The sequence below is a fragment of the Bombus terrestris genome, chromosome 13, assembly GCF_910591885.1.
Source record: "Bombus terrestris chromosome 13, iyBomTerr1.2, whole genome shotgun sequence".
Lineage (NCBI taxonomy): Eukaryota > Metazoa > Arthropoda > Insecta > Hymenoptera > Apidae > Bombus > Bombus terrestris.
In genome coordinates, this window is record NC_063281.1 from 10,384,134 (window position 1) to 10,408,914 (window position 24,781).

Genomic DNA, 24,781 nt, shown 5'->3' on the forward strand with positions numbered 1-24,781 from the left:
CGTTCTAACTCTCGTTTAAGAAAAGTATCGTTTCGCTTCTGTCCTCCTCTGTTCGCTCCGTTTTCCGTTTTAAGCAGAATTTTATGCAGAGGATGGCGTATGTGGGTTAAGCGGATAATCGATAAGGATAACGGTCAGTTGCTTCCTTTTAAAAGTGGGATTTGCTATATACGTCAGATACGTATTTAACCGATACGTTTTAATTAATTAAATACACGCTCACTGTAGCACGTCTACGCACGTATCATCGGACGCTATAATCTTCATATTTACGTTTACATAAAACACTTAGAAGTTTCATTAGAACTGCAACGAGGCACAACTATTACAATCAATATACATCAAACTCGAAACTCGAAACAGTCTAGTAATACGTACAGGAGTTACGAGTTATGTAAACACGTATCTAGCAAGAAAATTAGCGACGTAAATAACCATCTCAAGCACATGATATGTTTTAAATACGATACCACCGACTGATACTCGACGTATGCCTACTTATTACTTCAAAACACGGTGTTGATCAATTTGACTTCTGAGAACCTCAATTATGGACGAGAGTGGAGTTCCGGAAAAAGGCTTGCTCGCATTCAGGTAGATGACTTTATGTAACACGCTGCTGTTGCTCGCTACCAAACCTCTATTATTAGTCGACCAATTTTCTAATGGCTCCGATTTGCCTGATTTGACGACGATCCAAAAATAAGCCAAGCATCACCGCGCCTACTCTAAACAACCACGAATTTCTATTTAGCTATGGCTCACGCCCGCCCCCTTTTTTCCTAGCAATTATCGCTAATTGTCCGCTGTTCGGCCCATTGAAACTGTTCGTTTTCACTCTCGGTCAAGTGCCGGCTGTTATCGATCGTTATCGAGTTTGCAGTTAATTTTCTCTTTTCTTCCTCCGCTCTTCTGCTTGTACTTCTTATACAAAAATTGTACATTGTACCTTGCCACGTCGGTTTTCAGAATACAGCAAGATTCTATACGATAACTCGTGGTCATCGAATCAGGAGCACCCAAATGGTGTCAGGATTTTGCAATCATCAGGAAGACTCGTAGTGTCGTTCAGTTTGTTAGTAAAATTAAAAGATACGAGGACAGCTAAGAAACAGTTTGTTATTTACGATATAGCGTAGCGGTTAAAAAGGAGTGGAACTTTTCTACATGAAACTAATTCCATGGCAAATCACTGTACGTTGCAGCATCACGCAGCGACACCATTTACGACTAAGCGATATTTTTGCGAGTGTCCTGTCAGCCCCAATTGCTTCCACGAGCAATATTCTTCCAGGTCAATGATAAGAAATGTCAGCCAGCGACTTTTATTCAACAGCATTTCCACCTAGAATTCCACCGTGATGAAATTCTGGCTTTGAGAAATTTCCACGTTCAGAGACCAATCTCGCTGCCATGGAGATTTTTGGAGGAACAATATAGATCCAATTTTGCAAGAGGAAAAGAAGTCCTCTGGTAAAATATAACGCGAGAATACCACAAAAAAAAAAAGGAATTCCAGTGATAATACCAGCGCAAGGACGTCAAAGGTGGAGTAAAAAAAAATAGCTCAAGGCCAGACAGAAAAATGACAGGAATATGTACAGAAGAGGAACAGAGCAATTAACATCGTAAGAAATGGAAACCTTACTTTATGGAAAATGTAAATGAATTAAGAGAGCGACGCAAAAGATTTACTGCCTTACATGGAATAGCACGATCGGATGGCTTATACGTGTGAAATTAAATTGTAGAAATTAGCTCGTTTCATTGTCAAACTTGTTACTGTTACGCAACAGAATTAATCAGCGTGAGTAACGTGTAACTTGTGATTTACAAAAATTACGTTAATACTAGGTTGCGTAATAAGCTTGCCTTTGAATTTTTGTTTGAAAAAAAAGTGTGACAGATCGTCAGCGTTATATAATCTTATTTTAATTGTATGTTGCTTTCATAATTAACGATTAAAAGAAATCTCTGCATAGATCCCACTGCTCTGACTGACCGACTATGTACATAAAAATATAAATGTACATAAACGTTCGATCTATTTACGATATCGCCAGCTGATAATTTACTTCGACCGTGCAAGCCGCGAAGGAAAGAAACGTTTTCGCGGATATGTGAAAAAGGGCGTGAAAAAATTCAAAGACCATCTGGAGTATCGGCGATTATTTATATCTTCCTGTGGGACCAGCGAAATAAGCCAATGAAGGAAAGCACATTGGTCTGGAATATCGTGCACGCGAAGATTAATCCCGTCGCATCGTTCATCACTGCCACCGGCACGCCTGCCCTTTTTGTAAAACGCAGGAACAAAAGGACACGCGCGATAGAGAGAAGCAAAATCGGCCATTAATCACACGTTCGTCCGGTGTTCTTTTGCTTCTTCATAGCGACACTCCGCTTTTGCAAGCGGGCTGCTCTCACTCGTACTTCCCATTCACCGATGCGACAGACTGGAAATCGCGCAATATTTGCTTTTTGTTGCGTCTGTTTCAGCTTGTACACCCTCCGACAGCTGCTGTTCGAGCGTGCCTGCTCTACACGATTCAAAAGCAGTCCGATCGTTCTCTCGCGACAAGAATTTGCATACCAGTTGACTCGTAACACGTTCGCGTTAATTCCTCGTCACCGCACGTCAGAAATTGTAAGATACTTGCAGCGTAGATTTGAAGAGAGAAGTAACTTTCAACTTCTAACGATACTTTATTTCATTTATTGTCTATATATATATATTTAATAATTTTTCGATAACCTAGTCTGATCAAAACGAAATCAAATCCCTGTAGCAGCCGCTGAAAACATGGCTTTCCACAGACACATTTTAATCGTCGCGCAGATTCGACGGAGGACTATCACGATGGATTAAACTTGACAAATTCGTTCGTTTATCAGGTGACACTTTTCTTTTCTTTTTTGTTTTTGCTCGCGAGCGCCAACAGCGTTTCTCGAGAGCGTCTGAACGCGGCGTTCCAGACGTGACATACACTCGTGACGCGGCTGTTTTTAACGCCAGGCGACATTCATTAAACTGAAAAGCAGTGTTTCCTTCTTCTTTCGTTTCCCTCGTTCAACGAGTATCTCTATCCGCGAGGCAAAAGAATCGCGAGAATAACCGCGTCAAGTGAAAACGACGAACGGAAAACGCCACGGGCAACTATAGCATTAACGTTCTATTTTATTTTAATCGCCCATTGCCGGTTTATTGGGTGGCAGCTTTCATCGTTCCCTCTGCGAGTCCGTCTGAAACAAACTGAAAACGCTGACGGATGATCGCAAGTTCGCCGAACGAGCCAACTTACGTGCTGCCCCTTAAAACCGTGCTGTTTCACTTGGAAAGTAGTTGACGCTTTTATTAGGACCGTGTTTAATCTCGACTCTGCGTTCCTTAATTAAAACCAACTTGCCGACTCGTTCGCTAAACACCAGGCGAAAGTAAAAACATCATCTTTGTAGAGAATAACAAATAACAAGAGAATAACAAGAAGAAGAGAAGATCGAAAAGCAACGTTTCTTCCTAATCTTGACGCGACGCACACGCGTAAAAGGACAAGAACGCGATTCGAATCTCCGACGGATCGTCGCCACTTTCTCGAACGAGAAGACCTAGTACTCCTTCGAACCGTGCCATTTTATCTGGTCGGTGCTTCACGCTTTTATCGGGACCGTAATTAATCTCCACTTTATGATCCTTAATTAAATCCACCTTGATGACACTCGCAAACACGAAGTGAAAGCGGCATATTCTGCCTCGTAGACAATCGTAAGAAGAAGAGAAAGGGAAATTGTAAAGCAACGTTTCTTCCTAACCCTTTACGAGGAGGCACGCGTGACGTTCTGGCGAAATTCTTAGGCGTAAAAAGAACAAGAGTACAAACCGGCTGGCAAAGTGAAATAAATCGAAGAAAAGCTTGGTAACAGCTTCCTTCGTACCTTGCATTTACCACGCCACCAACCCCCTTTTCGCTTCTGCAGGCGAATACGTACGAGAGGAAGAAGTGTCTGCTGGATAGGGGAATGATTTAGCAACCCCTCGTTTTACGTCTGAAGATGTGGCCTGGTTGAAAACCAGGTTGAACGAACCCTCGCGAACCTTGGCCACCTACGTTGACGCGGATTTACATGAGAATATAAACGCAACCGTGGCCGCGTTGCGCCTCTTGACCGTAGGACGATGATAAATGGTGCCATTTTATGGGCTCACCCCGTCCCATGAATGTAGAGCCTCTGGTCGAACTGGACACTCCGTGCTTACTACGTGAAAATTATACCCCATAAAGTGTCGGTTGCCATCAACCTCGTCGCAGTTCGTGACGACCAGAACACGATCGAGAAATCTTCAGAAGTACTCTAGCGAGACGTTAGCGCTTCGCGCTTCTTTTTCACCGGTTGATTTATCAGCTCTATGCTTCTCCTTTGGCTAGGCTTTTAATGAATTTCCGTTTGCAAATCTTTTTCATGTTATTGTAATGTATTCTCGTTCGTAAGTGTTATTTGTTATTTTATATATATGGCCTGCGTTGTCAATACCGTAATATAAATCGTTATCAATTATGGGTTATAAACATAAAATATTTTCTCAGATTATATCGATTGCCTGTGTCAATTTCAATATTCATACCACGTTTTTCCGTATATTTATAATATAGATAACACGCAAACTATTATAAGAAATAGCTACAAGCAAATAAATATTACTTTTTTATGAAACCAACGAACAATAAACTTTAGTTAATTAAAAATTGGCCGACGATAATTATGAAATAAAGTGCACAATTTATGGATCGTTTAGACGAATCTTCTGGTCAAATAACACCATTAGGTATCCTAATGCACGGATATAGCAATCTTTTACCAGTATATTCGGGCTAAACAACAGGGTTTTTCGCTCGATACTTAAACGACAGTCTATATCAGGGTTTAACCAGTCCAGCTGTGAAAGATTACATTGATCCATCATCGATGAATCTACCGAACCGTTTATTTGTCTCCTCCACGTGGTTACCTTGACTATCATTTTTCCATCGCTCGGAAATGATGGAGCACGGCTATATAACCGAGTCATCATCCTGTCCTCGGTATCTCGATCCCCGCTTGCTTAATGATTCCTTCACAAGCCGGTGACCAAAGAGCGCGAATCTTGAACATCCTTGTGCAAGCCAGTGATTAATCTGTCGATTACGAAGATGCGATTATCGGGTAACCGATGAATCATCCTTACACCGGTGCACAAGCCTAGGAGCACAGTGGATTGGATATCGATGTCGGGTATAATTATCGATGAAGGCGCGGTATTCACCGGCACGACACGTTACAGCAACAAAAATTAACGTTACTAATGATGATACATCGTTTGCAAATAGCGTGCACGACTCCTAAATTTTTGCCATCTTAGCGCGATTAGTTTTCGAAGAACGAATAATTTTAGTTGTTGATAGACTACGGAGTTTTGTACATTTATGGAAAATTTAAACGATTCTTTTACTATGCATATAATTTTGCAATAAATGTCTCGTAATTCTTCTATACATTGCCTGATTCTGCTTTCAAATTGACAAATATTGGCTTGGCAACTAAGTGATCGCGGATTTTTCCAATACCACTTAATGACAAAATCCGCGATCATTTAGTTGCCAACCCAATATGATCGCGACAGTCGCGTCTCGTTGCGATGCTAATGCAAAGTGTTTCGCGTGACTTGTAAATTATGAACATTGAAGTTTCCTACGATAACTGTCGAAATACTTTCGTGAGTCAATCGTCTTGTAATCTGCCTCGTCTTGCGTTAGCGCATTGAGAGGAAAGATTGGCTAACAACCTCGCGGTTAAGACTGACTGACAAAGTTCCCAGACACAAAGAGCCATGGACGTTTGGTACAAAGTGGATCTTTCTCTGTTTGCAGGGAACGAAACTATGGATTATTATGGAGTACTTGGGTGGCGGCTCGGCCCTGGACTTGATGAAGGCCGGTAACTTCGAGGAAATGCATATCGCGGTGATATTGCGTGAAGTGCTCAAAGGGCTGGACTATCTTCACAGCGAACGAAAGCTTCATCGCGATATTAAAGGTGCATTTACTTACCAAATAGAGAAAACAACTAGACGAAGAAGGGAATTAATGGGTTTAAGCGTTTAGCTTGAAATAGCACAGTGGTATCTTTCCTCGCTCCAACAGGATAATAATTTTGATTGTCGCAGGATAATTGCAAATAAAAAATTCGAATTCTGTAACTTCAAACCACGTACTTGAAAGCAACGAGTTCAATGAATTTTTCTAGAATTTCCGCGTGATTTTCGCGCGTCTTTAAATCTGTGCTCCCTCTCCGAAGCAAAATTGCATTTATTTTTAAACATCTTTCAAACCGATCGTAGAGACTCGTTTCTAAGAATTTTTCAATATTTTTCGAAAGCCTAGGAGAACGTAAAATATATTTATTTCTGTTTCTGACTATAATTATTGTTTGTCTTTCAGCTGCAAACGTTTTGTTGAGCGAAATGGGCGACGTGAAGCTGGCCGACTTTGGTGTGGCTGGTCAGTTGACCAATACGACCAGCAAACGTAACACTTTCGTCGGAACGCCATTCTGGATGGCACCGGAAGTCATCAAGCAGGCTTCGTACGATTCGAAGGTAATCATGCAAAACCACGCAGAACGATAATATTCCCGGGAATTCTGGATATTTTTCATCTTCGCTGTTTCTCCTACTCGAGGCCATTGCTCGCAGGCTACAGTCCGGTCACGTATCCCAGGAGATTTAATTTTATTACCTGCCTCTGACTTTCCATCCCTGGGTTCAACGTGGTTACCTTGTTTACCTCTTCGCAGCCTCTCTTGCAGACTTTAATCTACCTCCTTTCTATCCGCGCACGCTCTGTGTACAAGAAAAATCATATACCGAAGACCCAGCAATTCTTATAACATTAGTTTCAATAGTAAAATAAAAAAAAAGAATCAATTAGGAGCTTTTTAAAAGAGGTTCCAAATTATTAAAAATTAAATACGTACATGGAAATTTCTCTTTACTTAATTGGCACGAAAACAACAAAGATTATCACGATCGTTACAATTATCGATTTAAATGTAACTTAAATATGATTTAGGTATTAAAACGCAACAATTTATTTAATTCGATATTCCTTTTATCTGAGAAAGCTCCTCGGTTATTAAATTAACGCGAATGCAGGTTATTCTTTGAAAAAAGACCATAGAATCCCGTTATCCATGCCTGGACAGTGCTCGTGAACAATTTCTGGAAGATGCAAAGAGCGGTCACGTTGTCATTATCGCGTGATTAACACCTGACTAGTCGTAAAACGAAGAACGCTTATTCCACAGGCTGACATTTGGTCGCTGGGCATCACCGCGATCGAATTGGCCAAAGGAGAACCTCCAAACAGCGAGCTGCATCCTATGAGGGTCCTATTTCTCATACCGAAGAACAATCCGCCCCAATTAACCGGAAATTATACGAAGCAATTCAAGGAATTCGTCGAGGCCTGTCTCAACAAGGACCCTGAAAACGTGAGTTGATTTTCACATGCAACCGACGATGTCTTCGTCCAACAGAAGCTACGCGCACGTATCGCTGTACTAATTTTCGCTGTACGAGCACGTACTTCGTAGAGAATGTTCGTTAGAACTAGAACTGTCGTACTGGCGCTTATGCCTTTAAGTAGATTCAGCCGTTAGTAATCAGACTTATTCTCGTCATACTCTGTTCCGTATAATTACTCTCTCTATTCTCGCGATTCAGAGGCCAACGGCGAAAGAACTACTGAAGTTCCAGTTCATCAGGAAGGCGAAGAAAAACTCGTACCTGATCGACCTCATAGACAGATACAAAAAGTGGAAGTCACAGCGTAGCGAGGAATCCGAAACGGAGAGCGAAAATTCGGACTCGTAAGTTTCCATTTTCGTCCGACAGTTATGACTCATTGGATACACCGTGGATGTTTATGCATTTGTTGGAAATTTAAATGTAGAAAAATCTGCAGACCTCGTATTGTAATATGCAAAATATTCACACGCACACATACGCACAAATGAAAAAGCATTCGTTGTAGTATTTAATACTCTATAATTGAGATGTAGCTATTTCATGAAACTGACTGGTTTGATATGCGGCCGAGAGAAATTGTATTTCAAGCAACAAAATTATATTTCTGCGTGCAACGTGTTGAAAGAAACACGCGATGAAATTTAAAACGAAAATTCTTATAAGAAACGATTGTAACCAGTTATTTTGACTGATGGACGAAGGATGATTATCCAATTTCTTAGGTTGTGTTCATGAAAATTTGAATTTGCACGAACAACTGCAGTCCGTATGTTCGTTCCATATGTCGATCAACTTCTGAAGCATGAGTCGGAAATACAGCGATTTTATCGATTTCAGGGAGGAGTCGAAACAGGATAGTGACATGGACGAGCCATGGATAATGACCGTGAAAGGCCCTCACGGGGTGAAAGGATCCGTGGTGCCTATGCTACCGCTCGACGAACAGCCAACCTCGTTGACCATCACACACACGCCGAATCACAGATCCACGAATCACAATCAGCAAACGAAGCCACACGCGAACGGTGCCTCGAGATCTCCACCAAAAGATTCCACGTTGAATCATTACAGAAGCGAGTCGAGGGATTCTGTACGCGATGGCCAAGCGAAACACACGCCGGTGAGTGTCCTCTGTTTCATGAAACTGCAATCGAATACGATAACCGGGCGAAGAGTGTCTGACGAGTTAAAGAACGAAGAGGAAGAGCGTCTCGTAGACGAGCTACGGCGGACAGGCAATATCTCGTCGTGTGACGCGAGGCGATGTCGTCTCGATCGATGACTGTTTTTTAATATCGTTGGAATTTAATCATATGTTTCAGTCCCGACCGCACGAGGCTGCGCCACCGCCGCCCGTGGACACGCGAGAAAAACGAGAAGACCGAGATTACAGGGACTTCAATCGGGATTCCTCGTTGAGGGAATTGAAGGAGATACGTGACAGCAGAGACAGCAGGGATAGGGAACGTGATAGAGAAGGACGAGAAAGAGAAAGGGACAGGGATAGGGACAGAGACAGGGAAAGGGAATTCAGCGCGAAAGAGAAGAGGAACAGTAAACCGGATGTACCTGTCGTACCTATGGTGGACCATAGGCCCGGTGAAGACAAACAGAGACCAAGGAGCTCGCAGGAACTGAAGCATCCGCGGAGCGCGGCTCTTTCCGGTGTTGTTTTACCTCTCCTTTCCGAGGTAAATGTTTCTTCTAAGGAAGCATCGAATGTTTCCTGTTGTTCTTTGAGATATATCTGAAACTAAAGAAAAGTGGAAGGAAAGCGCAGCCTCTTAAATATAACAGACTCGAGTTTTACTTACCTTTTCGCTTGTGAAAGACTGTACAGAGAAATATAGAAATGTATTCTTTGTTCTATCTACGTTGTTTGTATTGTAACATGCAGCTTCAACGGAAACATCAATATTCGGCAAGAGACAATAATGGCGAGGGCGGAAGCGGCATTGGCAAGAACGGTGGCGCGATAGAGGAACTACGCAGCGCGTTTGAGACAGCGGAACGCACTTCGCCAGGAATGACCGAGGCTCTTATCAGGGAACTCTTTAAATCTTTACTTCCTGCCAATCATTCGGAGGGTTGTCTGTTTATGCTGATGGAAAAAGTAATTCTAAGGTAACATAAAACTTTAGCAATTTGCCCATTCGCCACAAGGCTTCAACGTAAATCGCTTCATCTGTTCTCAAAGGTTTTTTTCGCATTAAAGGAATTGCATACGTTTATTTGTTTCTCTTATTGTTTTCTATCATTGCAGTTTGTTGACTTGTTAACCGAATCGTTCCTCGATTAAGATCTTCTACGATCATGCAATGAAATATTAATAAAGTGAAACGAATTTCAATTAGAATTCAATTTCAGTCCTGATAAATCGAACATTATAGCAGCGTATATTTACACTAAATGTTTTGTAGCTTCAAATTGGTTTCGAAATTTATTATTTTGTACAAATATAAAGCGTATAAATTCATGTATTTTTGCGAGCCACTGTATGCCCCAAAACTGTTAATTAAAAATAATTATTCGAGTTAGTCCGTCTTCGCTGGTTAACAAGTTAACAACTACGTCATTGTATTTAGCGTTTCATTTGCATCATCAACTATTCATCAGAGTATGAAGTTATAATTTTTTTCAGGGATACGTAGGGACGCGAGAGGGCGAGGATTCGCAAGAGATTGTGGTCCGAAAACATCCTAACGTTGTAACGATTCGTTATTTCTCGTTTAAACAGAGTTATTATTCCGTATGATTCCGGTACGTTGTTAACCGGATCCGAGCATGAGAGAAGAGTAGAAGAAGAACGTCGCTGCAACGGCCCGGCCGTTTTCTTTTCCTTCGGTCTACAGAGACTAGACTCGACAACAAAAGCTCGTTAAATTGTAGCTTTTATCCGATTATCCCGTCTCCATGTCCAATTCAGCGCGAAGTGCTCGTTAGATAGAGAGATGAAAATATTATAGCGACATTTTGCCGCACCAAAAATTCACTCATTTTATGAACGATAATATCGACTTTTTCCGTTCAAAGCAGAGCAGAAGATTTAGAGATTTATCTACTACAGTAAAAGAAAAAAAAGCTAGAGAAAAGTAAAAAAAAAAAAAAGAGAAGAAGAAAATTATACCATCCAATTGTCCTCGCGCGAGGGTTACAGTTACCGTTAAATCTTAAAAAGATATTAGCTCCCCTGCCCCCGATCGTTAAAAGTTAGTATTTGGAAAAAATTAAGTAAAAAAAAGTGCAAGAAAAATGTAGGAGATAGTTGAGAAATATTTTTGCAAATCGTGCAACCACCCGTTCAGGATTCTTTGTACGTTCTTCGTGTTCGGTATCGACGCAACCATAAAAGAGCGGATGATATAGCGTAGGGTACAACCGTGGTCCGATGGATGGTGAAAGGGTATTCGTTGAAGGGATCTTGCCTCATTGTAGATACATCCGGAACGTGTACTACCATTACGATTTTACTATGACATCATAGCCGAATCGTTGCCAATCGCAGTTTCTTTCGAGCGAATATTCGCGTTCGAAGATCGTGCTTTTAGCGGACAACAAATTCGAAGATATTTATTTTAAACCGTAGAATATTCAGTCCAGTAACGTAGAGAAAGATTTGAAAGTTAGCAAAGGGAAAGTGCTGCCCTTTAAATAAATGCCTTCCCGTTGCATGCTGCGTTGGTGCACGTTCCGGATTATGGAAATAAAATCGAAGGAAGGGAGAGTGCCTCTATGTCGGAGGCTTTGTAAATATGTATGTAGCACGATAAGATAGTCTTATTGTTCTAACGATCGACGTCTCTGCCAGTCGGTTGCGCAGCTCCGTAACGCGATCCCGTTTTACCTTGATATTTCTAGTACTATTTTTCCGTAATTGAACGAAACAATGAGAAAAAGTGAGAGAACAATGGTCACGAGAAAATTCATGCGTTTATGATCGAGGTCCGAAGCGTACACCCGGTTCGGGAGTAGTTCATGCGAGTGGTAGTGCGCGAACCACGCGAAAATGTGTTTTCTTTTTCTTGAGCTAAAGTTCTTCCACTAGTTTCATCCGGGATAGGGAGTTCTTATAGTCGAGCCGTTCCACGATCGAGCCTGAGCTGTGATAACTTCCGCGGGACGTCGGCACTTAATCCACGTTGTTTGTAAACTAATGTATTTTATAAAGTATATTATATAGAAAATGAAAAAAAAGCGGATGGAAAGAAAACGCGAACAGATTCCTCGTAATGATCGAATAGACAGAGAGGTTTAACAAGAACGAGGGAGTCGTCGTTTTAACGCAGGATAACCGCAAACGAAACGAAGTAGCTATTTGCGACGAACGATCGTTTCTACGGAACGTTTGCGCGCTATCCTGCACCGTGGGACATTAGAAACGGAGGTAAAAACGCAAGAGGGTGATAGAGTGCGAGAGAGGGAGAGAGTGCGAGAGCAAGAGGACGCGCGTATGTGTGGAATACAAGAGTGTGTAAAAGGAGAGAGACGATTTACGACAAAACGAGAGGAAAGAAAATACGAAAAAATGTTTAGCGCTGCGCGAAGGTGGAAACTAGCGTAAAAATTATAACGAGAACATAGTATTAATTAACAGGGAGTCGTGCAGAAAAAGAGAGGCGACTGAGAGAGACCTAACTATCGTAAGCCCGCAATACAATATCACGTAGTTGCGTTTTATTCCAGTCAGCGAGGCGATCAATGGAAGAGCCGTAAACTCCTACAATTATTATTGTAATATTGTCAACGACGACGAACGAGATAATTGTTAGTACGTGAACACCTCTGATCTCCGCTCTACCACACCCCCTTTTATTCTCTTTTCCGACTCGTTCTCCTGCCGCCTATAATATTTCTTTGTTTTTCGCTCTTTATTTCTGGTCCGAGATCGAAAGAGGAGACACGCAAACACACATACAAATACACACACGCGCGCGTACACACACACACATACAGAAATACGTAGGAGGACTTTACTATTCTTCAGTTGAATTTACATTAGTTAATATCGCTACACTCTATTGTTAATATTATGGATTTATTCGTCTTATTGTTGTTTCACCGTTGGGTTAGGTTCTTTTCGATGACTTTTACGACGGTCGCTACCCCAGTCATCCTCATAAAGCTGCCATAAACGCTTACCGGCTACGCTCTAATAAAGAACTCAGAAAACTCGAAAGACTTCAACGAATTATCTTCCCGTATCACTTCTTCCGATCCTTTTTGCAACGAACGACACCGATTCTACGAAGAGAAGAAAAACAACTTTATCTAAAGTTATATTACTCGTAAACCGTTTAATCATCTTGAATAGCTTTAATTCCTCGCAAGCATGCCCGTGAAATTGTTTAGTCGCGAATCGAACGTATGGCTGTGTAAGCAGTATATGTTTTAAAGAACGTCAGGGATCTGAGGCGTAGCGGTCGATCTTAACATCCAAATCTGACTAAAAGAATCGTTAAAAAGAATAAATTGTAATTCTCGAAGGGGTGGTTCACTGCGGATTATTCATGTTCTATGCGAGTATCAACCTTTCATTATCGTTCGACGGCTTTCATTTCCCTTGATAGCAATAAATTAGATAGCGCGAGTAGAAGTACCAATAGCGTTTTTAAGAAAAACGGAACTGACGAATAAATTATTTAGAGACGCTACCAATTATTAAAGAGTTATAGAATCGAAATATTCAAGTTTATCGCGAGTCTCTCTAAATTTGTGCACGCTCGTACTTCCGCTGAAAGCGGATTGAAAGTAAGCAGATTTCCACGTGAAACATCAAATCGAAACCTCGTTTCTATCGAGGTTTCTATCGTGTTTTACTTATATTTTTGCATAGCCATACGTAACGTTATAAGAAGCTTTTACGTTCCCCTTTCTACTTTTCTTTTTTATGTTTTATTTCTTCCCATTTCTCGAACGTTCAAGCTACTTTTCCCTTGTAAATCTTTCGACAGATCATCGCAAGAGAGCTGTGATTTTGAATTTTATTTTTGAAGATCGTTTTACCTTTTGCCAATAGGGAGTGAAAAATTCGAGAAACGGAGATCGCTACCGTTTCTCTTAGCAATTTCAAAGAAGCGCTGAAGAATAATCATAAATTGCACCACGTTCAATCCGAATTACGTGTCCTACTGTAACCAGCACTCTTCTTTGTATTATATTCTTAGCTATTATTCATAATATATTCACCGTTATAACATCGTGGTAACAATAATATTACCTATCGACGTAGAATATAAATATATAAATATAAATATATATATATATTTTTTGTATTTTACTTCTACCTTGGCTGCATTGGACTGTATCATATTGATTATATGTGGCATGCTAAGGGCGTGTACAAATACGAAATAAAGATCAAATAAATTACGATCGACGACACTCTGTACGTTTCTTGAACCGCGCGTTTTATCATTGATAAAACAACAAATGTATAAAATTTAGAAAAAGATTTAATAACCACAGTATACATAATCCTTATAAATATGGAAATTAGAATATTATTTTCGTTGCTGATTCAAACGACTTGAGATATAAATGCGTAATGTATACTACTGAATTGTAAATTTCTTGGGGAGACAAGGCTGCACACGCCTCTCTTTTTTCTTTCAAAGACTATTTTGGATAGAACGTTTTTTATCGAAGCGACATTCTTACGTGTGATAGTCAGGTATAGGATCCGCCGTGGAAGATTTATATGGATATTCAATACCACGAGCTAATTGGAACATTGCAAAACAATACACATGAAAACCCACGTGCAGTTGACGGTCGCGTTTCACCTACGCTGCAATTGGCAAAATCTTGCGTCACCTTCGACGATTCGATCATCCTGGGCCATCCTTCGCGCGTTAGCAATTTCATCTTGTCATCCACTCGCCGCTACTAATTAAAGCATCGAGCCATTCATTTTTTCAAACAGAAATATTCAGGAAAGATACTAACCGCAAGACATAAGAGGAATCACTCGAAGACTTAAGAGGAAACCATAAAAGGAAACAGACAGTAGTCCACGAGTATTAAAAACCAAGTCCAAAGAATTCGGTGACTTAACAAGGAAAAGAAAAAAGGAGCATAAAAGTCAACATATCTTTTTATTTAAGTAAAAACGTACAACACTACGATATTCAAGACTTCAATTAGCAATGGACAGTTCATAGAAAAATAAATAAACTCCTCTTTTTCCATCAATAAACGAACAAGGTGCAAGCAGAATAATATCAATAAGAAAATCACACCGCCTCGTTTTAAACGCAGTGCACGAACCTTCCTTATCACGGGCCCGGTCGATAAAAGTCAGTCTATGGAAGTGGTAGGACGTGATTACTGAAACGCGAGAGTACACGGGTGGAAAGCGCAGGTCTGCCAGTTCGCGGGCTAGGTGAGGGCGGCCAAGGGGGATTAAGAGGATAGGGATTTCCTCGACGCGTTTCGATGCGGTAGTCGACAGCATCCCGCGGGTGGTCGCGATCGAACAGTCAGGGGCGGGAGAGCTGTCGAGCAGAGGGTTCAACGAGGAACCCCTGTCTCCTTCTCTCTCCCTCCTCCTTGGCCTGTCCACCACGAATTCGAAGGTAGTAGGTGTTTCCGTGAAAGAGAAACTCGCGTTCGACACGTGATCGCGGATAAAGTCGCCGGACTCTGGTGCGTCCATTCGTATCTCTTAATTGATCGTCGGCCGATTTTCTCGTCGAGTAAACGCGAAGAGGACGACGACGCCCATCGAAACGACTAATTCGAGGGAATCTTCAGAGGCCGGTCGAGCCGCAAGCTCTCGAGGACAGGGAATCCTGGCACGCCTCCAACCTCCGTCTCATCGACGACGCCGATCTGGCGATGTTCGATGTCAGCACAGCAGACCGCGAAGTGTGTCGTTGCTATTTTCAGGTAGTACGTATCCCACGCTGTCCACATACGGGCTCCGCAGACTTCGTACAGCTTTTGCAAGCTTCAAGGCCTCTTCTCCCTATTATCTAACAAATACGCTGCCAGTAAATGTTGCTCGGTAGCTAGGAACGCGCGCGACACTTTCAGGCTCGCACATTTCTCGTCTCGCCGCCAGACAGGCGGCTAGCCGATTGATTAACTTTTCACGAGACGACCGCGCGCCTATACGCTTCCGCCGCGCACGTGCTCGCTGAGAATCCCCGCGACTGGAATCGCGTCTCGTGCAAACACCTGGCTTGCCGGCTCGTAGAAGTATACAACGTCCTTAAGCTTCGATTACCCTCCGATCAAATTCAATGGGCGTGGGTGGTTTCCGAGATAGCGGAACGCGATTGATGTTGATATGGTAATCGGTTATTGATAAAATAATAGACGAACGCGAAGTTGGAGCGCGTTTCTGTCGAATATGCGGAGGATGTAGTTTTATGAGCGAGAATATTAAGGAATCTTTATAACGTAGCAGAAATGACGTTTCATGACTTGGGATATTAAGTCACGTTGTTTTATATTATTCTTACATGGAATTCTAAAATTAAAATAATCCTTCGGCGACGCCCGAAAGTTGCAAAATATTTCTTTTGTAAGAAATTAACGATACCTCCAGTTGTTTTATTACAATTTTATGACAAATTAATATCGTAGTAGCGTGCCATGCTCTACATATTATTCGACCGAACTAAAATTAGAAGAAAGAGGAGATGGAAAAGTTAGACAGGAGGAAATTTCAAAAAAGAAACAATCACCTTCGCTCGATTTATTGAAGTTCAATAAAACAAAACACGATAGTCTGGTACAATTTACCTAAACCAGAACGAAAAGAGAAGAAGAAATAGAGAAGCTAAATTGGTGGAAATTCACGATCGACCGATATTTAGATCGGTCCGTCGACTAGCGTTCGGTAAACCATGACGGCACATAGTCGCGTATAGGTATTTACGCTTTAATTACTTATTTTTTTCTCGCCGCTCCAAAAAACCACCGATGTGTAATAGAGTCTTTTGTGTGTCGAGTGCTTCTGTGTGCGCGCGTAAAGCGCAACGATCGTACGTCAAAGCCGGCAGTGAATCTCCGCGAGTCGCAGAGCGCGGACGTTACACCGCGGCGAAGCCACGTGAATAAGCTACGCTAGTGCAGCAACGAGCTCCTCCAATTTTCTTTACATTTTTCCGCGTCTAATTCGCGCGTTTCACCACGTGGCTGTCGAATTCGTTACAATTCTCGAAAAAGAAAAAGATGCTCAATGCTAGTACACTTACAAGTGACTATAGTCTCTAACGAACGCTTATCGTCTACGCTTTGTTCCTTCCAATTCATGTGCTATATCTCACGAGTTCTCCTATTAAATAAATAAGCGCGTCGTTTAGTTATCAAGTTGAATCGCCCAAGCGTTCCTGACGTTTACCTTGTAACGTTTTATTTTTATCGAGATCGATACGATTTGCCGATCGAAGCTAAGCTGACAATGCAAGTCCGGCGATTAGTTTACTACAAACCGTAGAACGAAAATGTTATGACGAAGGTGATTTTCGTTTGAATATAACCGCTGGTTTATTCGTTCGTGACACAGTGCGTCTCCAATGGGTTGAACAAAGTTTGTTAAACCGAGAAGTGGTCTCAGAATGCTGCTCTCGGAGCATCGAATTATTCCGTACTTTCTTTTTAATTAGAAGTTGCGTCTCGGAACACAGACGGTGCTCCTTGCAATTATGGAAATCCATATTCCGGTTCGACGTAAGCTCCTGTATTCTTTCGAATTAATTAGCGACTTAATTGCCAGACGAATCCCCAGTTTCGGTCGTAACGAAAGCTTTCGAGTGCATCCGATGGAAACGCGCTAGTCTCTACAGTGACAACGAGCACGAGCGCGCGATTCGATTTAATTTCTCGCCGTAGGTATTCGCCAATGCGAATAGTTTCTATGATTTGAACCGTATCGTCTCTCGAATGGAACAGACGAACTCGTTTCTTTACGCTTTTCTACCCGTAATACGATTCCTCGTGCTTACAAAAGACTGAAAACCCTATTGTTGCAACGCTGTATGAAACGTAAAGCGACACCCTTCAATAGAGAATTAAAAAGTCAAGGGAAAATGACTTGCAGAAGCAAGACGCTTCTGGAGCAAACGTCGAACTGTTTGAAAAATTCGTAGTGTGTTTCATCGGTGATACATATTATTTTATATATACTTGTTGCAAGTGGTACAGCGTATTCGTTCTACTTGAATACTAAAAGAAATTAAAGAGAAATACGTACGTGAAATAGATTAAGCGTAAAGACTTCCTTTTTCAATAAAAATAATAGTGGACCTTGTGTATCGATGGAGAGCAGGCATAAAATACTAGATTTTAACTATAAAGAATTCCATTAATTATATTCAATTCCGTTTACTGAATGAATCGCTCAGAAGGCATGTAATCAACTCCATAAATTAAAGTACATACAAGACTGGCGATTATAATTATCTTTTTTAATTTCCTTTGAAATTTATCATCATTTGTGCTATCTGCTCGTGATAAATAAATTGATAAGAATGATATTTCTTTTTTCAAACGTTGAATATTAATCACGACGATATCAAAGCAAATAAGAAGCTATTCTTCTTCTGTAGATACACCGGTTAATTTTCGAGCTCGTAATTGTCGAGCGAAAAGAGTCTCGAACCGATTGCCTGAGCGCAATTGTCTAATGTAAGTCAGGTCGTGTATTGTCCTCCTTCTAATCATAATTGATGATTGCGTAATCAGAGCTCGAAAATAGGCGTCTCAACAACGTAGTACAGTGGGTGTCACGGAGAAAAATTATCGTTAACGTTTAGCTCTCTGTTTAGGAAATTGGGATCGTTGCAGCTTAACGCGATTGAAACCGGAGATACGTCGCGAGTGAAGCCGCACAAACGAGCACACGAACTGTAGAAACTACGCGCGTCGAAAAAGGGAACAAAAAGCTCGTAAATCTGATGGGGAACAGGTTCTTCTATACGTCTCTTGGAATATGCAAAGTGCGAGAAGCGCGCGAAAAGACAAACTTTTTTACGAAATAGAGCGACTCCGAGTCTTTTATACCAGAACACATCTATATTTGTAGACCCTTTTTTCGATATATTTATTCTGTGAACGGTATTTTAACAAGGCGCGAGCCGTGGAATGGATGAATCAAATAAAAGAAATTACATCGAATACTGCAAGATTTTATCGGCTAAGAGAAGAAGAAAGGAAGACCGGTGTCTGGATCAGGACAATTCGATTAATTATCGTATACACGAGTGCATCGTCAGACGCGTCCGTGTCAACGGATAGACGTTGTTTTCTCGTGGAATGAATGAACGTGACCCTTGGAATTCTTATGCGGATATAGAGAGTAGACGCACGTGCTTCGTGAATCGACCAAGATTTGTGATGGCCGCGCGTGCCAAACGCTTGGAGGAATCAACCGTTATGACGTGATCCAGCAGCGAGAGGAGACTTTAGGTGGAAGTAGCTCAGGAGGATTCCACGACTATTTTAAGAACGTCGATGAGCATAGTTTCTGAGAGAAAAGTGGAAACTGACACGCGCCGGGTATCTTCCATAGTCGATAATAACACAGTAGAACAAAAACCGGGAAGAAAAACAAACATCTCCGTGTAACAAGTTTGAAATTTTTTACTATTTTTACGATCGAGTAGTGTAATCGTGAATATAATACGAATCAAATAAGTGGTATCGTAAAAAAAAAAAAGAAGGAGAAAAGAAACATGGAGGGACGATCAAAAATCGAACTTGTCCGCGTGCCTTCGAACGAGCGCGGCGGTAACTTCCGATCCGTAGACGGTGGCCGTGGCAGTTATAACTACGTTCGTGTAGGCACGTACTGCCCGGAACCGGAAGTTAAAGTGGTAGTTTGCGACAGCAAACCGCCTATCGAACAGAATCGGAAATTCAAAAAGTACGTACATCACCCTTTCTTTCTTTCGCTGATACCGGCAATTTTATTTCCTACTAACGATAAAATAACGTTTCAGGCACTTGGGACCAGTTTCGAAATTGCTTCGACGTCGGCATCACGCGGCATATCTCGCAACAAAATCCTGTGATAATATTTATAACGTGAATAGAAGTAGTAGCTCCTTAGATTGGAGGGTTAATCAAACGACAAACGAGCAAGGTAGGCAATTGTTGAGTTCCAGCGATCGCTTTATCGTAGCGTGATACCGTTACTGTCGAACCAGCGTTAAAACTACACGAGCAGCATTCTAAATTATTATTCCAGGCTTTCAATCCCGTCAAAGCAGCAGCCTTGATTGGCGAGTAGGAAGATCTATCAACAAGCTACATTGGAGGGACACTACGCGTAGCGCGGAACAGCTTTCGAGAAGTGGAGCAATCAGTTCTGATCACCTTCAAACATCCAGTACAAAGTACTCGTCATTCTGTTACATATACTTGACGTAGAAACAGCGGCTAATAAAAAATACCAACTCCGCAGGTCGAAACTCATTTCGTTGTTACGAAGATTGTCTCCGCGAGTTTCTCGTCCAGGAAGCAAAAATTCCTTGCAAGCCTCTCCGACGATTTGTCCTTGGGTGCAGGTAGAGTACTCGACAGAATCGATTAACGATGGATTACGTGAAGATTCGCAGGAAAACGACGTGAGCTTCCAGAAAGAACTGCAGCTAAACGAACTAAGGAAACGAATGGCTGGAATCCCTACCGCTTCTCAGGTGATTTGTTACAATATATATATATTGCGTTCCGTATGATAGAAACGATGGCTCGCTGTTTTAAGTCGTGTGGAACAAAGGTAAATGGAAGGCGTGACCATTAATGGTTTCCTCGTTGAATAACTTAAAAAGAAGACGCAAAAACATCCCAGGTTAACAGTCTTTTGTTATTGTATACTATTGACAATGTGAACGGTCAATAGAGTAATGTTTACTAAAATATTTTACGTCTCAGGTTACTACGAAAGGACTTGCTAAGGATGGCAAGGAACAGCAAAGCTCTTCGAAGGTCAAGATACACGTACAACAACCAGAAAATGATTATACTAACGCATCGCAATCGTAAGCCTCACTTTTTATTTCATTTTCATTTCTTTCTCTTATATAATACCTAGAAGAATTTCTCCTCGCTTTTGCATCGAACAAAAGATTCAAAATCTTCTCCTTCAGAACCCTTTACGCTCTAAAACAAGCAAAGTACTTCGAGATCCCTGCATGCGACCTAATTGCACCTAACGTTAGCTTGTAAGTAAACGTAAACGATAGATGTATCACACCCAATAAATAATTGACAATGTTTTCTGCACTGTGGTCTTAATCTTCACCTTAGTTTTCGTAAGACGCACGAGTACCTTGATTACTTGCATCCCTGAGTCTATCGAATAGTTAGCAGGTTGGTAGAAATGAATAACAAAAGAATTGCTCGATGATAAATACTGACAATTTTATTAATATGAATACTATGGTACATGTAAACAGACGTGTTTTGTCCGCCAATTATACAATTGCCAACTTGATCAAGGAACATACGAGACGACATTAATCGTACGTGTAATTACTATTCATAATATGTACAAATCAGGTTGTAAAAATAATCTGTACAGTAATGATTCACGTATTTGTGAACACGACTAGTAATTAACCTTTTGTAAACAAGACATAGATGGTTGTCCTTTGTTGGGACGTGAATTAATACGCCATCTTGCTCTTTGGGATCCACGTAATCTATGGTATGATCCTCGGATATATGACTCGTGTTAAATTGGATTATCACATCGAGAGCTCCTACGTCAGAAGTATTTGAATCGTCGATATCTTCTTCCCGATCTGATTCCAAAGAACAATCTAAAGGGTCGGACAAATAATCTCCAATGTCGGAGACGTCAGAATCATCAGTATCTAAACTTCTAGCTAATTTAGGTGGCGATGGGTCTTCCATTGCCGATGAGAAGCTCTGCTGCGGTAGACTTTTCCTTCTCAAACGTGGAGATTTCCTTTTAGTCATTTTCTTCAGAATATCATCCTCGTCAATATCTTCATCCTCCTTGGTGCTCACTGGGGTATTACATCTTGATTCCGTGCCCTTAGTTAGTATCGGCCTTTCTTGGCCCTCTCTGCTACTAGTTTCCAACGAATCTTCTTGCGTTTCATCGTTTCGACTTGAATGTTCATTACTGCTAGACTTTTGTTCACTCGAAGTATCACTTGAATATGATTTGTCGCATATTAACGTATAACAACCTGCAGACCATCTCTGAAGCTCTATTACCATCCTAGGATTCATAGTTTCTTTTCCTGGTACTAGGTCTAATTCCGTGTATTCTTTTAACAATTCGAACATCGTGATAGATTTAAACATATTATAGAAATTTTTTAATAATTCGGGAAGGCTTTCCTCGTCTGCCACTTCGTAATTACAAACATCAGGTGGTCCAACTTTTTTCCAAACGATAGCGTCGGATGACAAATCTGTTACAATTTTCTCGTAAACATCGTCTCTCAAGAAATGGGATAAAAGTGTGTATGATTGTTGTTCTATGTCGTGGTGAACTTCTCTAACTATTCCAGGGAATAAATAACATTCTGTTACCCAATCCTTCATAACTACTCGATCATTTACTGGTTCTATGTAATTGGTTTCTACGTCTGATCTTGGTGATCTAGTATCTCCTTTAATTGCTCCATGAAACCAACCGTTGATCGACCAACGTGACTTATCAGGTGTAGTTACCTCAGCTACTTGATGATAAGAATTATTTGCAACTTCGAAAAATACAAGAGAATTATATTCTGGTATTAAAGATTTTACAACATTTCTAGGTACTCCATTTTTATCTGTGTCAAATAAGTCCAGAGCTCCTCCATCTTTCTCAGACCAATTTTTTGAAAGGTACAATATAAAAGCAATTCTACGATCACCCATATTGTCATCATGACATAGTAAATAATCTGTATCGTAATAGCAAGAACTTGACATAGATATTGTCTGATTAAGCTCTATTTTTGTATTCCGTTCCATCCATGTTGCTAGATCTGTTTCAAAAGTCTGATATAATAACTTTATATATTCTGTGTCTACATTAGCAAAGTCCTTGGTTTGTTCAAACTGAAAAAGGTCCATACTATTCCTTCTACTTTTTACATCCAACAATTCATTCTTTATCTCATCCATAAATTCTTCGCTGCAGATAAAGTTTGATATTCTGCATACTTTAAATGGTTTTGATATAATTTCAAGGTTTTCTATCTTCTGATCAGTACAGTTGTGCCAATTTTCAAAAAACAATTGTTGGAAGTCGGATGAAAAGATAAAATCAGAAATGATAGATTGCTTTAACTTTTTCACTTGCGGTTCTTCCTCAGCCATCACTCTGTACCTTCCTTGAAATGATCAGTTAGAAAATTCTTACTTATATACTCTTATTCTATCAGTCTTTGTCCCTTAATTCTTTGAATCAACAATACATATTCTTTATTAATTTTATCTACAAATACTTTTAAAAATTTGAAAACTATATCACATTTTTCCGCGTATATAGACAGATATGTAGCATTACATGTTTTAACTGTGTACATTCATCGTCTGTGATATTAAATTTCCTGTGGAAAATACGAATTCTATTCGATCTTACGTTTTATTTCTCTCAAAACATTGTCCTGGAAGGTTATCGCATTTCCACTCGGTTGTAACAGTCAACTAACAGTGATTGTTCTAATTAGATTTTTATTTACGAAACTAATATTTCATTCTTCGTTAAGATGTAGTGTCGATGATAGAAATATCACAGTTTGTCTAAATACACTCACCAGACGATGCGGTCCTTGCTTTTCGATACATGCGGCCCACGTGGTCGTTCGACCCGCACGTGTTCTGAAAGCAGTCGGTCGAAAAATCGATTAATAAAATCCAGCTTGCGCCGTGATCGCATCGATTCTTTAAATAAACGATCGTTCACCGAATTACATTACTTCTTCGACAATTACATACCAGAAATTGCACGTGAGTCCAAGTTTAGAGAATTAGGTCTACCGCTCCGTATCACCACGCAGTTGCATTCTGCCCAGGGATTGCTACTACCGCTGAGGAAAACGTTCATTCGATCGAAACCAGGGACGTCCTGAATTATTTGTGAACCCTGGCCATAAACTATTCTCTTACTACGTACAATCGATAGAACTCGCACTTAACCTTATTTCACACCGTCTGACGTCATAAATTTCCTATGATTCAATACCGCGATTATTTAAAATCTTTAAACTTCGTGGAATTTTCATTTAATGTAATTTTAACCGAGGAATCACGTTACATGTACAATAAAGTTTATTTAATAGATTTTAAACACTGAATAAATTTTGTAACCTATTGTAATACATCGTGAAATGTCAAGAAAAATATGAGAACGTCAATATCGTAGCTTTCTTGTTTTCTTTTAATTTGTTGTAGGTTATATACTTTGCTGTTTCGTATTGTGCCACGCGACAGGTTTATTTTATTATAATTTAATTGCTATAATACATTGTTGAATCAAATCTACAATTTGTAAGCAGTTATTCAAAGTTTAGTATCCGAGATTTTAATAAAATTATTAAAATATATAATTAAAATGAAGAACAACGATTATGTATCGCACATTTCAAAATATTTATATATAATTTCCATGTTTTTTATATAAAATACTATATAAATTTAAGAATTTTGAGATTTCAGTAACTTTTCGAGGTTAAAAATTTCGTATGGGAAATTAAAACATTTTAAATAGTCCGCGCGACAGCGCCAGTAGTTGAACGATCCGTCGAGTAGTGTCGCCACGGACGGTCGTATCAAGATGGCAGTAGTTCACGTTTGACGGATGCCGTTGGTCGCATGGAAATTCGGGGCACACCCTGAGCGTTAAATTGTACAAAGTGTGATATCGTCAGGCCGAATGTTCGATCATCGTGAAATCTTCGTATAAAGAACTCGCTGGCAATCCTGGAACTAGATAACACAACTTGCACATACGTGAGTAACGAGCGAAACCCACATACACGCAGCGTGACAAGTCTCATCCTTTCAATATTTTATCCCTCGGGATCTGTCAACACACGGTCCTTTCCTCCTAAAGATGCACGTTGCCTACTCGTCGTCCGCCGATAAGCTTGATAATCAAGGGGTGGGGTTTTGTGGTTGAAATCGACGATGTAAACAGTCGGTTAGGATACTCAGTATCTTTCAGTCATCTTTTGTTTGTGTCGAGATCACGTTGTGCCGGGATTACTGGTGAAACAGTTTTATATTATTATTATTATTATT

The 24,781-nt window shown here is 40.5% G+C and overlaps 3 protein-coding genes across 12 annotated transcripts in view; 2 read left to right on the forward strand and 1 right to left on the reverse strand.

Moving 5' to 3' along the window:
- LOC100652052 (serine/threonine-protein kinase 25) overlaps positions 1 to 13,937 on the forward strand; it is a 114,140-nt gene extending 100,203 nt beyond the window's left edge. For all 8 annotated transcript variants that reach the window (XM_012315652.3, XM_048411264.1, XM_048411262.1 and 5 more), the window contains 8 exons: positions 5,904 to 6,069; positions 6,474 to 6,631; positions 7,339 to 7,524; positions 7,757 to 7,902; positions 8,399 to 8,681; positions 8,884 to 9,252; positions 9,459 to 9,685; positions 10,203 to 13,937. In XM_012315652.3, coding sequence (XP_012171042.1) covers positions 5,904 to 6,069; positions 6,474 to 6,631; positions 7,339 to 7,524; positions 7,757 to 7,902; positions 8,399 to 8,681; positions 8,884 to 9,252; positions 9,459 to 9,685; positions 10,203 to 10,212 — 1,545 coding nt within the window. In that variant the 3' untranslated portion in view covers positions 10,213 to 13,937. The remainder of the gene's footprint in view (positions 1 to 5,903; positions 6,070 to 6,473; positions 6,632 to 7,338; positions 7,525 to 7,756; positions 7,903 to 8,398; positions 8,682 to 8,883; positions 9,253 to 9,458; positions 9,686 to 10,202) is intronic.
- A 1,053-nt stretch (positions 13,938 to 14,990) lies between these two features.
- LOC100651932 overlaps positions 14,991 to 24,781 on the forward strand; it is a 41,566-nt gene continuing 31,775 nt past the window's right edge. Inside the window, exons 1-6 of one of the 3 annotated variants that reach the window (XM_048411258.1) lie at positions 14,991 to 15,448; positions 18,337 to 19,433; positions 19,510 to 19,652; positions 19,758 to 19,905; positions 19,974 to 20,208; positions 20,444 to 20,550. In XM_048411258.1, the coding sequence (XP_048267215.1) occupies positions 19,243 to 19,433; positions 19,510 to 19,652; positions 19,758 to 19,905; positions 19,974 to 20,208; positions 20,444 to 20,550 (824 nt within the window). In that variant the 5' untranslated portion in view covers positions 14,991 to 15,448; positions 18,337 to 19,242. The other 2 variants (XM_003400204.4, XM_048411259.1) reach the window with 2 other exon arrangements.
- Positions 20,908 to 23,653, reverse strand: LOC100652292 (prolyl 3-hydroxylase OGFOD1). Its single transcript, XM_003400207.3, has 2 exons — positions 23,477 to 23,653; positions 20,908 to 23,359 (listed from the first exon to the last, which is right to left on the reverse strand). The coding sequence occupies exon 2, from the start codon at positions 22,853 to 22,855 to the stop codon at positions 21,047 to 21,049; it is 1,809 nt and encodes a 602-aa protein (XP_003400255.1). The 5' UTR covers positions 22,856 to 23,359; positions 23,477 to 23,653; the 3' UTR covers positions 20,908 to 21,046.

Excerpts from the sequence above, each read along its gene's own strand:
- LOC100652292 (XM_003400207.3), bottom strand. The coding sequence starts at position 22,855 with ATGGCTGAGGAAGAACCGCAAGTGAAAAAGTTAAAGCAATCTATCATT.